At 41.6% G+C, this 14192-nt stretch overlaps 1 protein-coding gene across 1 annotated transcript in view; it reads right to left on the reverse strand.

Annotated features, from left to right (window-relative positions):
- The window catches only part of SCRN1 (secernin 1), a 39266-nt gene extending 25586 nt beyond the window's left edge, over positions 1 to 13680 (reverse strand). Inside the window, exons 1-2 of the mRNA XM_036407037.2 lie at positions 13613 to 13680; positions 2512 to 2671 (exon numbers count right to left, since the gene is read on the reverse strand). Of these exons, the coding sequence (XP_036262930.1) occupies positions 2512 to 2670 (159 nt within the window). The 5' untranslated portion in view covers position 2671; positions 13613 to 13680. The remainder of the gene's footprint in view (positions 1 to 2511; positions 2672 to 13612) is intronic.
- Positions 13681 to 14192: the final 512 nt, after the last annotated feature.

Below are 14192 nucleotides of genomic sequence, written 5' to 3' on the forward strand. Positions count from 1 at the left end.
AAAAGAAAACCTACACCAAGAGTAACTGAAGTGTTGGCAGCTTTCACGGGTTTCAAAGAACAAAGTATTAACCCTGAGCATGTCAAAGCTGCCTATAGAAGCTTTGACACTCCTCTCCACTCCCCCATCAGTTAATTACCTCTGACAAGTTTGCTTCAGAGGTAGATGGTGTTGCATGCCTGGTACTTAACAAGGGAAGCAGCTGGATCCAAGCCTTTCCTTGTAGCTTTTCTTGTCTCTGAGGTACCACTCATTACCAACACACAACGAATGTGCAAAGCTACCAGACAGCTACCTTGGACCTACCAAAACAAGTAAAATCAGTTCTGTGGTTTAACCAGCTTCCTCTACTCGAAATATGCATGAGTAAAAAAAAATAAAAGCACATGAACAATACTTAGTGCTGAGTGTGATGAAGAGGCAGTGATAAGCAATTACTTGCACTGCTCTCAGAGAAAATGATGATGTTTTTATCCTGTGCTAGGAGGAAACAGGAAGAATTTTGGCATACATCTGGAGCCTGTATGTTGCTGTACACAACTTTACTTGAGAAACCTCAGGATAGCTAAGGAAGAATTATGTAGTAGCACAGACCAGCAGAAGCCAAAGTATCCATGAATTAGGACTCAAGCCCCTACTTTAGAAAAAAAAAAATAGCCCCCTCCAGTCTGTCATCTAAAAGTGCATCTTCACCACACTGCAACAAACTTTACCTTGACCTTTTAAAAAAATTCAGCATTTAAGGAGAATGCTTGCAGATCCTTGTTGGCAGACTAAATCTACAAACTGTGTTGTGCTATGAAAAGGAATTATGCTTCCTGCTTCTAAAAGGTCTGGCCAAAGAGTTGAGTTCATGACTGAATTCTAAAAAACAGGCACTGAACCAGTTAATCATGGTGTGAAAGAGAAATCATAATAGATTATATATGACTTAATTGTATGCTTCAGCAAATTATGACAATCTCATCAAAGAGTAAGATATGGGGCAAAGAGACCAAAATCTTACAGTGAGTTCTTACAAATTATTCTCCATTAAGGGTACAAAACAGAGAAGCTTTCCAAAGTTGTTCTTCCCCAATAACTTTTTTTTTTCCAATTTCTCGTTCTATGAAGAAATGTTTTAAAACAAACTGCTCTGAAGCTTTCTTCTTGTCTTATTGTCACACTTGTGTTACATATGCCAGCACATGTCTACAAGCACAACTGTGCATAGTGCTCCTGGGAGAGGGGATTTATTTATATCCAAAATTAAACCATTTAATAATGCATAAGTAGTACTAGATGTTGGCAGTAAAAAGAATTAAGAGAATATTAACTATTAGAAAGAAGAGCACCAAGCCCTGTGAAATCTGGAAGTCTTCCCATTTGAAAAACAGCATTAAAAGTGGCACTGGCCTTCAGATATCTTCTGGGTAAGTGCAACTAGATCCATACAGAATGTGTTTGGATGAGAGACATCAGCCTGGTGCAGAACACCTCTTGTCCTCAGCCTTCTGCAGAGCCACAGGGCCAGGAGGAAGCTGAATGCAGGGAACCTCACAGATTCTGCTTTCCCAGCTGCCAGACAGAGCAAGAACCCAGGACTCTAAAAGCTCCTGGCAGTGCCACATCAGGCTCTGTCTCCTCTGATAAAATGACTGCCTGCACAGATCCTTGTCTTTCCTTCTGGTGCCTCTGTCTCTTCATTCCACCTTCACTTTACACTTTCCCCTCTTCCTGTCTTCTTGTTCATCTGTCTCTTTGCTTCACTCTTCCACATCTGTTTATCCTTTCATTTCTTCTGTCATTAGAACAAGGCTGCAGTGACAGACTACAATTACAATAACCTCCAGCAGAGTCCCTTTCTACCTGCATCCATGGCATCAGTGTCCAGCTTCAGGACTCCAGCCTGGATTCAAGAAAAGCCACAGCACTAAAAATTGACCATGATGCAGGTGCCCAGCTGCAGAACATGCCAACAGAGTCCATGGCATGTACAAGAGTTAAGGCTGGCTTACAAAGCTTGAGCACTCTCATTCTCCTCCTCTCACATTCCCTGATTGGAACACAAGTTCCTCAAGTCCCAGATTTCTGGCTAAATTTCTGAAAAACAGATTTCCTGTTTTTCAACCTGTGTAGCACAGCCAGGCCCCATTACTGCCAAACAACAACCATGAATGAGAACAATTCATTTGGCACGTGACAAACTCTGAAAATTAGCTTCTAGTTCAAGTTGGCCTGGATATTTTTCCCTTAAAAGTAAATCAATTGACTACATGGTGCAGGAATCTGAGATGTGAGCAGTTTTTCCTGTCTGCCAGAAAAAGTAGAGGTCATGGATTTTTCCCCAGTTAAAAAAGTTACATTGTGAGTTTCATTTTCAGACTTGTAAAAAAAATCTTGTCTTTTTCTTCTCAAGAGATTTGAGCGAAGTGAGCAAGGACTCCACAATCTGATGGGAAAACAAGACAGTATTCATTTCTTCCAGTAACAGTGACTTCTCACAGTTTGAATGCAACAATTCACCCTTACCTCCACTTTGCTTCCTGGCTCATGCTCTGCAGCAGCAAAGTAGACCACCTCCTGTACTTCATCCCTGGGCCGTGCAGAGTTCTTCCCAAACACCACCAGCCCATCCTTAGAACAGGGGGGGAAGGCTACAAAACAGTAGCTTGGAGGAGCTGCAGCCATCCTAGGAAGGAAAGAAAGCATCAACAAACAAAACTTGTGGGGTTTTTTTTATTCACAACTGCATACATTAGAGAATCATCCAGCCAACTGGTACCAGCTGTAGCTAGGAGGGAATGCACTCCCTCTGTCAGTTGATTGTCCAATGATAAGGGAAGAACGGGTCAGCTCGAAGGAAGCTTATCTGAATTTAATTTAAAAAATATAATAATTTGCATCATTTTTCACCCAAGCTTTCTGCAGGCATAAATAGGAAAAAAAGCAAGAGAACTGTGCCTTGATGAGCCTGCTTTGTCCCCACTGAAAGAAGATACTCTGCACTGGAGCTCCTTGGGAACATATGACCTAGATGTATTCTGCTGACTCAGACAAGTGCAGAGACACAGAATAACTTTAAATAATTTACTCCCTCTGCTTACATGCACTTTAATATTTTTTAAAAGGAAAGATAAAACATGTTTGAGGGATTCCTAAAAGAGATCAATAGTATAACTGGAAACAGAACAAAGATACAGCACAATTACATCAAAAACTGTCAGTCAATTTATCTACTCAGATGGGAAAGAGACTGAAGCACTAATTGCACTTTATTTTCTTTGTGGTTTGTCTGCATTGCTGCTCTTACCTGAAGTTAATTGATTGCTGTTTATTTGTTTATGTAGGCTAATGTGACATGTTTATAGGATAATTTTAAGTGTTTGCAATAACAATATATTAAGAAAAAATATAAACTGTTTCAGGACTATTACACTATTGTAGCTGGTCTTGTGTACATTGCCATATCTGACATTTTTTTCCACCATTTAGAAAAACTTCTGGTACATATGGTTACAAAAGAAAAATGTGGGGTGTTTATCACTTGTTTAAAAAGCACTTAACACAGATGTCTAAATTTTCTTCATAATTCTTACCACAGCAATAGAAACTCAGCCCCCAAATAAACAAACATGTTTCTCTTAATCTTCTACATTATCCTGAAGAAGTAAAATACATGCACACATTTGCTCTCCTTAGAAACAATCAGCACATGAGTTTTCCCCCCACATTCCTCTGCAAGACAATGCTGGGCATGGGGTAGTGTGCAAAGCTGCTTTTTTACATGCACATGCTTCAAACCATTCAAATTAGGCTTTTTCTTTTCTTTTCTTTTTTCTTAAGCAGTGCCATTTGAGTACATACTTCTCACAGAACAGCAGATAATGAAACAGAGGAAGAATTCCTTTTCTACAAAGACTGTAATCCATAAAATGGTAATTGTTTGCCTGTGGGCTTGGAACAGGTCACACAGATGCTCAACCTTGCAAAAAAAGGTCAAGTAGTTCCATGTTAGAAGTGCCCTCTACCAACACAACGTGAGGCAATGAATTGCCCAGGGAACTCACAAAATCTTTCCATTTAGGTAAAATTATATTCATCCACTTGAGCTGAAAATGCATTAGGAAACAAACAAATCCCTTTTCATAAGCAGAGTTCTGACCAGTGGGAAAGGACAAGCTACTTTGAGCTGGAATTACTTCAGCTGATAAAGCACATCTGTCAGAGGACCCTGGGCTGCAGACCTGCCTATTGTGCCTCTAAATCTGGGGCATTACTGGCTCTACAGGAGCGTCTGGCACACAGACACGACACAAAGCCCCACTCCAGTTGCCATTCATTGCCTGCAAGTCCTCAGAGCACCAGGTTTAATTGGAACCTGGTGTGTTTGTGGAGTGTTTGCCCAACCTTCAGCACTAATAAAACCATTCAGTACTTTGTTATGAATTACTCCAAGTATGAGTATTGCAGTGTTGGTAATGTCAATGAAACTGCTTTCCAAAACTCTAGGAGTTCCCATCTGCCTTCAGGTAACTCATCTTTTAGAGGACCAAATTTGTCTTCTGATACATTGCCAAATGAGCCAAAATCTTGAACAACTTGCAGATTTAGTGAGGATCTCACTATTCAAAAGAAGTATTTCCTTTACTCCAAACACTAACTAAGCAGATTTATTTGAAATACACGACACAGCTAAAAAACATTAAGCATCCAAGAACCTAGCAAGAAAGGTTAACATTATATACAATACTAATTTTTATTAAATTAATACCTAAACCTATTGGCAGATAAGCTTAAGAAGAGGGGAAATACTTCAGCATTCTGTTACTGAACAAATACATTTACATACCTACAGTCTGAGTAGATAGGGAAAAGAATTAAAAGCTTGTAGGCATCTAATGCCCTTAAAATTCTGAAACCTCCCTGAAAGAAATAGTCTCAACTGTATGTGTGAGATTTTATTTTCTCCCCCCTTAAATATACCAACAGTTACTGAACCTAAAACAAATTGCCATTTTGGTAATGCTTTATAAATATGAAAGTATGAGTAAGTGTGGGATTTTTTTTCCTTAAATACACCAACAGTTACTGAACCAAAAACAAACTTGCCATTTTGGTAATGCTTCTTAAGCATGAAAGTATGAGTAAGCTCCTCTATAACTAGAGTTCCCTTCAACACACAGTGTATATCATAAGCATGAGCAAGCTGCCCAGTAACTAGAGGTCATTTCAACACAGTGCATTTCATACAGGCAAGTATGCAACAGTCAAACACTAGGTCAAATGCTTTAACCTAATCCTGAAAACATGACTGGCAGTGGAGGAGTTTGCACTGGTATCCCAGATTACATTTCAGAGAAGGAAGCCATCCAGCAGTCTAGTGCAGTTTAAATCTACTCAGTTTGCTAGGCAGCACTTTTTCCCTGCACCTCCTTTGGCTCATTTCGAATATGACAAGGATGGCCATTTCTCAGACAGACCCACAACCTCTACTTGTTCAGAACTCTACTGTACTTTATCTTCCTCCACCACATAGCTCAAACAGTCTGTTAGCAGCCACCTGTCTAAGCAGGACATTTCTACTTGCCTGCTTCGTATTCTTTTCTTTATTCAGTTTCAGGTTTTCCTCATACTCATTTTCATATATTTGCCACCTCTTTGCTCTCTTACACAGCACAATACTGGACAAACATCTTTCACCCACAGGAGGAAAAGAACACTCCTTCATGGTACCTCTGATAAATCAGCCTGACTATTAAAACCACCTACTGCTATAATTCCTACACTTTTTTTCACAGAGAGTTTGCTCCTCCGGTGAAAGGCAATCCTGAAAACCTTAGAAAACACAGGGAATGACTGCAAATAGATCTCAAAGAACAGCTTGCTGCCCATTCACACAGTTCTTTACCACAGAGCATGTTAAGCACAGTGGCCTGATTTTCTCAGCAGACCATACCTCAGACCTACATTCTGGTGTAGGCAGAGGTAAACTACACATTTGTCTCAATTGCAAACCATTACACTCATAGATGGGCAAGTTCAGAGAAATGAGGACTGTACAGACCATCGTAGGCTACATCCAACATCACTCTGCATATGGAAGCCTGGAAATAGAGCTGTACATTATGCTGTTCCACAATGGAATAACTGCTGCAGTTGCAGGGTGTTAACAGGCACCATGCTTGGCTGACCTCAAATCACTGCAGGCACAAAGGTTGAAAAAAGAGTTCTGAGCAGCAGCCACAAGCTAATACACTCCACTTGCTATCTTTTTATTTGACAAAAACAGGCTGCAGCAGGGATGTGATATTCCACCTGGTCATATTTTATTTCCAGTCTCCTGCATTCTGACACTATAAAGAAGACTTCCTTAACAAGTTCCTTTATTAAGATCTTTTCTCATTGTGGTAAGTCACATTTAACACCTGACAAGCCAAATTAATTGAATGAATATATCACCACTGCTGTCAGTGGTAAAACAGAGAGTACTGAGTATTTTAATGCAGAAGGAAAGGAGTAACAACCATTAGACAATCATAGAATCAAAACAGTTGGAAAATACCTCCATGATCATCGAGTCCAACCTCTGAGCAAACCATCCCAGCACTAGGTGCCATATCCAGGGGTTTCTCAAACATCCCCAGGGATGGTGACTCCATCACCTCCCTGGGCAGCCTGTTCCAATGCTTAACAAGCCTTTCAGTGAAGAAATTCCTCCTGATGTCCAACCCGAGCCTCCCCTGGTGCAGACCATGTCCTCTTCCCCTGTCACTGGCTGCCTGGAGAGCAGGCTGATCCTCAGCCAACTACACCCTCATTTCAGGCAGCTGTAGGGAGCCATAAAGCTTCCCCTGAGCCTCCTTTTCTCCAGGCTGAACACCCACAGCTCCCTCAGCTGCTGCTTGTAGGATTCACTCTTCACAGCTTCATTGCTGTTCTCTGAACAAGTGTCTGGCTCCAAATATCACAAAGGGAAACAACAGGTACGACAATTATCATGGCTTTATAAACATGTCTGAGCATTGAAATGTTCAGAAATGCTCCTGAAATAGGGTGAACAAGGGTGTGTTATTGCCTAGCATCACCTCAAGAAAACTAACCCATAAATCTTGATAAACATAAAGAACCAACTTTCAGGTTAAAAATATCAAAACCTGAAACATTTTACATGAGGATCTTACAGATGCTGACACATATTTAAAAAGATCATAAATTCCAATTAGAACAACTTGTGCTATTATAAATAAAATCTCTATCTAGTAAAAAAAAATCTCTAGTAAATATCTATCCACAATCAGAAATTTAAAGTGCTCAATACAGAATAAAATTGCTATTAAATCTGTACGTAGAGGTTGCGACAATCTGGAATAATGGAAACTTCATTTAGAGGTCATTTTTCACTTACAAAAAAATGAACAGACAAATAATGCTGGAAGAGAGATTAACACATGGAACAGAGATTGCAGTATCCCATCCTCCACCTCATGAACATGAGTGTCAGAGGCTGAAGCCACGCTCTTAAGAAAATAGAGACAGGCATAAATAATTCAGCGTGCTTTGGAGCCTTCCTTCCCCCAGCCCAAGAAACCTGAAATAGCTATGCATCCACAACAAAGCACTCTCAGCTTAGCATGACAGAGTCCAAACTAAAGAAAGGAAGATTTTCATAGTAACTCATTTTAGATTCCTTGGGGTTTTATTCTGTTATTTTTTCAGAATAACACTGTGTATTTCTCTGAAAGCTGTAATTTGGTACTGCAATAATCTTTTATAAAGCTCAAGAATCCGACTGCTACAATAAAATTACTTCTCAGAAAAATAACTTTATCATCCCACATCAAATAGATGTTGACTTTTAAAGTCAACTTATTTTCCTGGTTTGCCAAAATAACCTGAAGACATTCAGCACAAAATAATTAATAGTTTTACAAAGCTACAAATTATGTGAAAACTGGCTCACCAACAACAGCTTTGAGTTGCTCTTTTTAAGAAAAAAATTACCAAAAATAAACATTTTTGATGAACTATTGTGATCTTGAAGCACTTATAACAAGTTAGTGTTCAAGTAATGCCAAAACTTATAAAAGTACAACTAAATTTGCTCTTTTCTCTGTCAATTGAAAAACAAAACAATGGGTTTATAATGAAAGTCCAGCACTCACTAGGAAGCAGTGGGTGATAAAAAGGATTGGTGTGAGAAAAAGAGGGTGAAAGTAAGGGTCTGTCTTGAAATTTAACTGATGTTTATTGAACTAAACCAATATTTGCTTTCCAAACTTCTCTTTTAATTGCTGTTCACTTAATGCCCTGCAATTTTTCTCAGGGAAAGCTAGAGATGCAGCTAACATCACACATAAAAACCCTTTGGGTTTAATAGAAGTTTCCAAAATGTTAATTAGTAGTTATTGTTAATCTCAATTAAGATTTATACCAGATGACAAAGATCTGAAGGAGATATTCCTGTGTAGAGCAAGTCCTTTCCAGCAACACAACATTTAAGACATTTTAAGTGATGTCTGCAAACAGTTCTGCCTGCATAGTTCTACACTATGCAGAAGTTGTTTTCTACACAATACAGTCTCTTGCTCAAAAATGTCATAATCTAGTCATTCTCATGTATAAAGTAAAAGGTGCTACATGAGAAGTCAGCTGCCACCAATACACATCCTCTTTGCAAGACACTGGAGCAACGTTCAAGCAGATATTAAGGACATTAAGCTTCACTGACACCAAGCAGTCACCTCTGACACCAGAGAAGCATTCACCTCATGCTGTGATGAGTAGCATTCAGCTGTAAAATTTGCCTTGTATTGATTTGGCTCAGAAGCTGGCAAACCTTCACCCAGGAGCATAATTGCTGTGTTCATTACTCAGCACAGCCATGCTAGCAAGCAAGGATGGAGCAAGGAACAGCACACCTTGCTTTCATCCACCTCAGTGAGGTTCTATAGATACATCACACAGACTCATCTTTCAAACACTTTTTGTCTTCAAGAGCTTTGTTGATATAACTGTCAAGCTCTCTGAAGCTCAGACATGATCAAAGTGTTGTACAGGGTGAAGACTAAACCTCTCCTAACTCCCAATGTTTCAAGCACACTTGAGATTGTCCTAGATTAATATAACTATTATTAATGTCCTAGATTAATAGTACCATTATTAATGCTGGTAATAATCAACATAATGCTTTCAAGACAGCACAAGTCTCCACAAAAACAAGTTTGGTAGTGTTAACACTAGGGTTTCATCTCAGACCTCCACAGTAGTTTGGTCAGAACATCAGTTTTATTGATCATATAGCCTGATCCTTCCACCCTCTCTTATTTGGTTTCTTCAGATTAAAGCTGGTCTTTAGCAGGTGCTTTAGGTCACAGAAATTCAGGCTGCTAAACTCCTTGCTGCTAAGTTTGGACTACATTCTGGTGATGACAGCATTTTCTTTAATATTTATCTTACAAAAGAGATTTGAGCTGCTTTTAAGGTCCAGAGAGCACATTAAACCTTTTATGAAGACATATAATGTGTGTTTGTGTATTAAAGGATGACTATTCCTCGCTATATTTTATGCTTTTATAAAACAGAAACCCAGCTGTGCTAATATTGCTGAACTATTTCAGTAACATTTAAAGATTTCAATAAACCTGTTTTCATTGCAACCAGAAAGAGTAAGTGAACTAATCTGCAAGAAACATTTACAATAAAAAACAGAGAGCCAACATATGAGCAAGGATCCTCAGATTTGGATCAAGGCTGTCTCATTAGGAAAGGAAGAATATATGGAATGGGCCATGCATCATTTATTCTCAACTCTTCCATATTTTAAATGGGGTGGCAAAAGAAAGGTCTGTTACAATTGTGAAAACTTAAGTTCAGGGCTTAGTTGTTGGTTTTCAACCTCTATTTTAACTTTAAATTAAGATGTTTCTTGTGCCTGAGACAAGCTTGTATTTCCATTTACAAATCAAGCCCAGCATCTTATGCACATAGAGACATGTGATCTCTGCACCCTGCAGAAAAGCAGTGCTTCCAAAAACAGAAATGAAAAGCAAAATTCATTCAGCTGCAGGCACAGAACAAAGACAGCAAACTGAAAGGCACAATAATAATACTGTTCCCATCTAAGGAAACACTGAAAGGTTATTTTTCTTTTTTTTTAATTGACAATTTGGACAGTTTTAATGCATGACTTGTCAGGCAAGAGGAAGGTTGCATGTATTAAGAAATTAGAAAGCAGAGACTGTTCCTGAATATAAAGCACAAAACCATACCAGATCCCTGTGTCCCTATCATTTGGACATTTCATTATCAGACCTAAGTCAAATTGTTTGACTCTTTCCTAACTAACAATGGATGATGACGCCAATTTATTGCTTGAAGGTGCCACATCCAACTGTGATTGTTTCTGTCCCTCCAAGCTGTGCCTGACAAGATATCCAAGAGGGGTTTGATCAGCAGCTGAAATTTAACAAGCCATGCTTAAGACTTTTTTTTTTTTACATTAACTACATACTGAAAATTTCTCAAGAATTTACTCAAAATGGTCAAACGTTGAGTCAGGGATTTGGGATGGCCTTTTTCTCCAGTAAATTTACTTTTATTTTTGAATTATGAGAAATAGCAATCCCTACACAGGCATAAAATGAAGTTGCACTTCAAAGCTCTACTAAGCTGTGTGCTCCCTTCAGTCAGTTAACTGAACAAATGCACAATAGGCCTGGAAGGAATTGAAAATATTTCTCTTGCTATATGTGGGAAAATTTGAAAATTCCTGCCAACAGCTGTCAGATTGCTTTAGACTGCCTAAAAAAAAAATCAGGCAGTGGCCATCAAATGAGCATTCTAAAATTCTTCAGCACTTTAAGTCCCAACAAATGGTGAGACTTCAGCTGTTATAAAAGTTTACAATCCCTTGACCAACCAGTTCTATTTTAATTCTGTAATACACCCTTGTCCAAAGTATGTCCTTGCTTTCAAAGCAGGCATCTTTCAAAATAAGACAGGATCTTATTTTTTTGTCCCACGTAATCTGAATTATGTTAATGAAAACATAGTTCTATTTAAAAACAAATCAGGGTCAGTCATCCAGAAGACAACACATTTCAGACTCATTTCCATCACAGGCTGCACATACAGGGAAAATTCATTATTTATACAGACTTTTCACTGAGTGGGTGTCAGTGCTCTTAATTAAGTCCCCAAGCAGTCACAGAACTCCATCCCTTTTGTGGCTCTTATCCCAGCCCGCAGTTTAAGGTCATATTTGCAACACTCTCCCTTTTGTAGGGAAGCACCTGTTCTCTTGCTCCTGTCACAGGGGCACAGACCCTTGTTAGGGGCTGCTGGCATCTAAAGCATCTTTGTGCAACACCCAAGTTCCCAATGAGGAGTTGCTGACTGCAGTTTTTGCTGTTTGTGAGGATGCAGCACAATCGTGTTTTGCGCCTCGGTCCCCGCACAAGGGAGGCTGTCCAGCTCCTCACACAGCTGCCTAATGCACACTGACTGCTGTCATTTCACATCAGCAACACTGGTATGTCAACAAGGAGCAAAATAAAAAGCACCAAAGTGGCTCGCTGGAAGTCCCCCTGTAGTTTTAAACATACCCCAAAAACCAGAAAGTGTCGCAACACTATCCATAGGAGTTTGCAAATGTTAGGATGTAACACAGCAAACTGTCAGAAACCAGGCATTCACAGAGAGGCAGGTCTGGGCAGCAATTCTGTTTCTCAAGCTGCTGAATGTACAGCAAAGAGAAAAATACACTATGGGGATAATGCCTATCTTCACAACTCTTCAAGTTCATTATAAAGAAATTCTTGCTGGAAGCTTTGAACATCTAGCAAACTTTCCAACATGCAAGCTGTGTAAAGAATCCACAGTTGATGACTTCTGAAGGAGAGGGTGGAGAGCCAAATTCGGCACCTTTACAAGAACCAACTTTGGCACAAGTAAATAAATGGAGCTTAAATCATGCCATACTTTACCAGAAAAAAAGCCAAACCAAAAAGTTACAAATGTCTTTCAAAACTGGAAGAGACCTTTTAAAATCTCAAGCTGTAAGCATTGAAAATTCTATTCTGGGGAGGACAAAACTGACTGATACCAATAAAGGATTTTCATCCACCACATTTGCCTCAATACAACACCTACCTTTTTAGACTGTTTCTGTAAGCTCTGGGACATAAGCTACTTAGAGCATTATAAATTGTTTAAGTTAATTTCAGTGTTGGTTCACCTCAAAAAAGCTGAAAGTCCTGTGTTTAGAGAGATCTACTTCCTAAGTAGAATATGATTAGAGGTTTTCAAGATTTTGTTTTGTGTGGCTGGAAGATTTAAAGTGCATATTATGACAAAAAGCATGTTTGGAGGTGCCTTCAATCACTGATTCTACAACAGCTTTTAGAGGAATAGTTGAAACTGTAGTAGCCTATAACCAAATGAGCCAGTCACTCCACTTCTCACAAGTTCATATATTTATTATCTTTTAAACTAACTAGTACAGACATATAGCTTGCATCACAAAATTTACCAAGTTTACTACAGCACAATCTTTTCTCTGGGTTTATTAAAGTTTCATATTTTACAGGTATGGATGGATTTTCTCAGTTCTGTGACACTTCTTCATAGGGATAGATTTACAAGCATGTGCATTCATAGCATCAAGGCCCTAAGCTGTCTTTCGTTTGAGAATCTGGTTTAATACGATTTATTTCCCCTTTAACTATCAGTACTGGAGAATTTTCTTTTTAAGGCAGATTAATCATAGCCTGTACCATTATTACAGTAGCATAAATAGAGACGTCAGTTTGTAGGATATATCTACCTGCAGGGAGGTTTATCTGCTCATCAGTGACTGAAACCAGCACTTACCTACCTGAGCGTAACAGTATGCTTAGAAAGGCACATGAAGGCATCTAGGTTTCAAGGTGACCATATGAAAAGGCACCTTCAAGATAAAGATGGGGGGAAACAACCCTCGCGGGGTCCTTACAGAACAGAAGGGAAAGCAGCAGCGAATAGAGAGTGCAGCCAGCGAAGACGAGAGGCCGGAGAGCCTTGCTTCAGCCGGGAAGGCAAAGGACAGCCGGGGACAGCATCTGCTGATGCCAGCTCCCGGCACTGAGCCCTCCCCGCACCGCCGGCCCGGGGGAGGCGGCGGCGCAGCCACGGAGCGGGAGGCCCGCAGACCCCGCCCGGCGGAGCGGGGACCGCCAGGTGCGCGGAGCCCCGGGGACACCGCCCGCACCGACTCCGGGAGCGCGGCTCTGCGCCATCCTCCCGCGCCAGCCCCGCCGCTCCCTCCCGCGCCATCCCCCACGGCAGCTCCCTCCTGCTCTGCCTCCCTACATCCCTCCTCGCCTCCCTACATCCCTCCTCGCCTCCCTACATCCCTGCTTCCCTCCCTGTCCGCCGCCGTCGCCCGGCGCTGGCGGGGCGAGCCCCTCCGGGAAGGTCGCTGCCCGCGGACCCCGACACTTTCCCCCGCGCCGAGAAGTGACACGCTCGCCCGGCCGCGCGGCTCCGAGGAGGAAGGGGACGGGGAGGCGATGGGGAGGCGATGGGGAGGCGATGGGGAGGCGATGGGGAGGTGCCGCCCTGCCCCGCGGCGCTGCCGCCACCGCTCCCGTACCTGAGCGCCGCTCCCGCCGCTCCCGCTCCGCTCGGCCCCGCGGCGCCCCGGCCCCGCCCCCTGCGCGCGCAGCCGCCGAGTCCCGGCCGGTGGCGGCGGCGGCGGAGGGCGCGGCCCCGACCGTGCTGCGGCCGCTCCGCGGCGGGGATGCTCGGGATGCCGCACAGCCGAGCCCACGCCCCTGCTTTGGGATGGCCCTGGAGCATCCCACTGTGGTCCCTTCCCGCGGAGAGCCATCGGCGGTCGGCATGTTATCCCTCAGCCCGTCTTGAGAACCGAGAGCGTGTCGAAAGAGAAGGGGCTTTTTTATTCAGTTTTAGTCTCATGACTAACTTGCGTTCCTCTGTCTCACGCAAAGGTAACTCTAGGAAGAGAACTGGGAGTTTTAAAATATGGCTGCTGCCTCATCAACCAGTCAAACCACTGCGTAAGGGGTTCTACAAACTTTGCCAAGCTGAGGAGATGAGCTCATCAGAAGTATCCCCAAGGAAAGGGTTTTTAAGGATTGGAATGTGATGCCCAGGGAGGTGGTGAAGTCACCATCCCTGCAAGTGTTCAAGAAACATCTGGGCTGACATTT

This window comes from Molothrus ater, chromosome 1 (genome assembly GCF_012460135.2).
Source record: "Molothrus ater isolate BHLD 08-10-18 breed brown headed cowbird chromosome 1, BPBGC_Mater_1.1, whole genome shotgun sequence".
NCBI classification, from domain to species: domain Eukaryota; kingdom Metazoa; phylum Chordata; class Aves; order Passeriformes; family Icteridae; genus Molothrus; species Molothrus ater.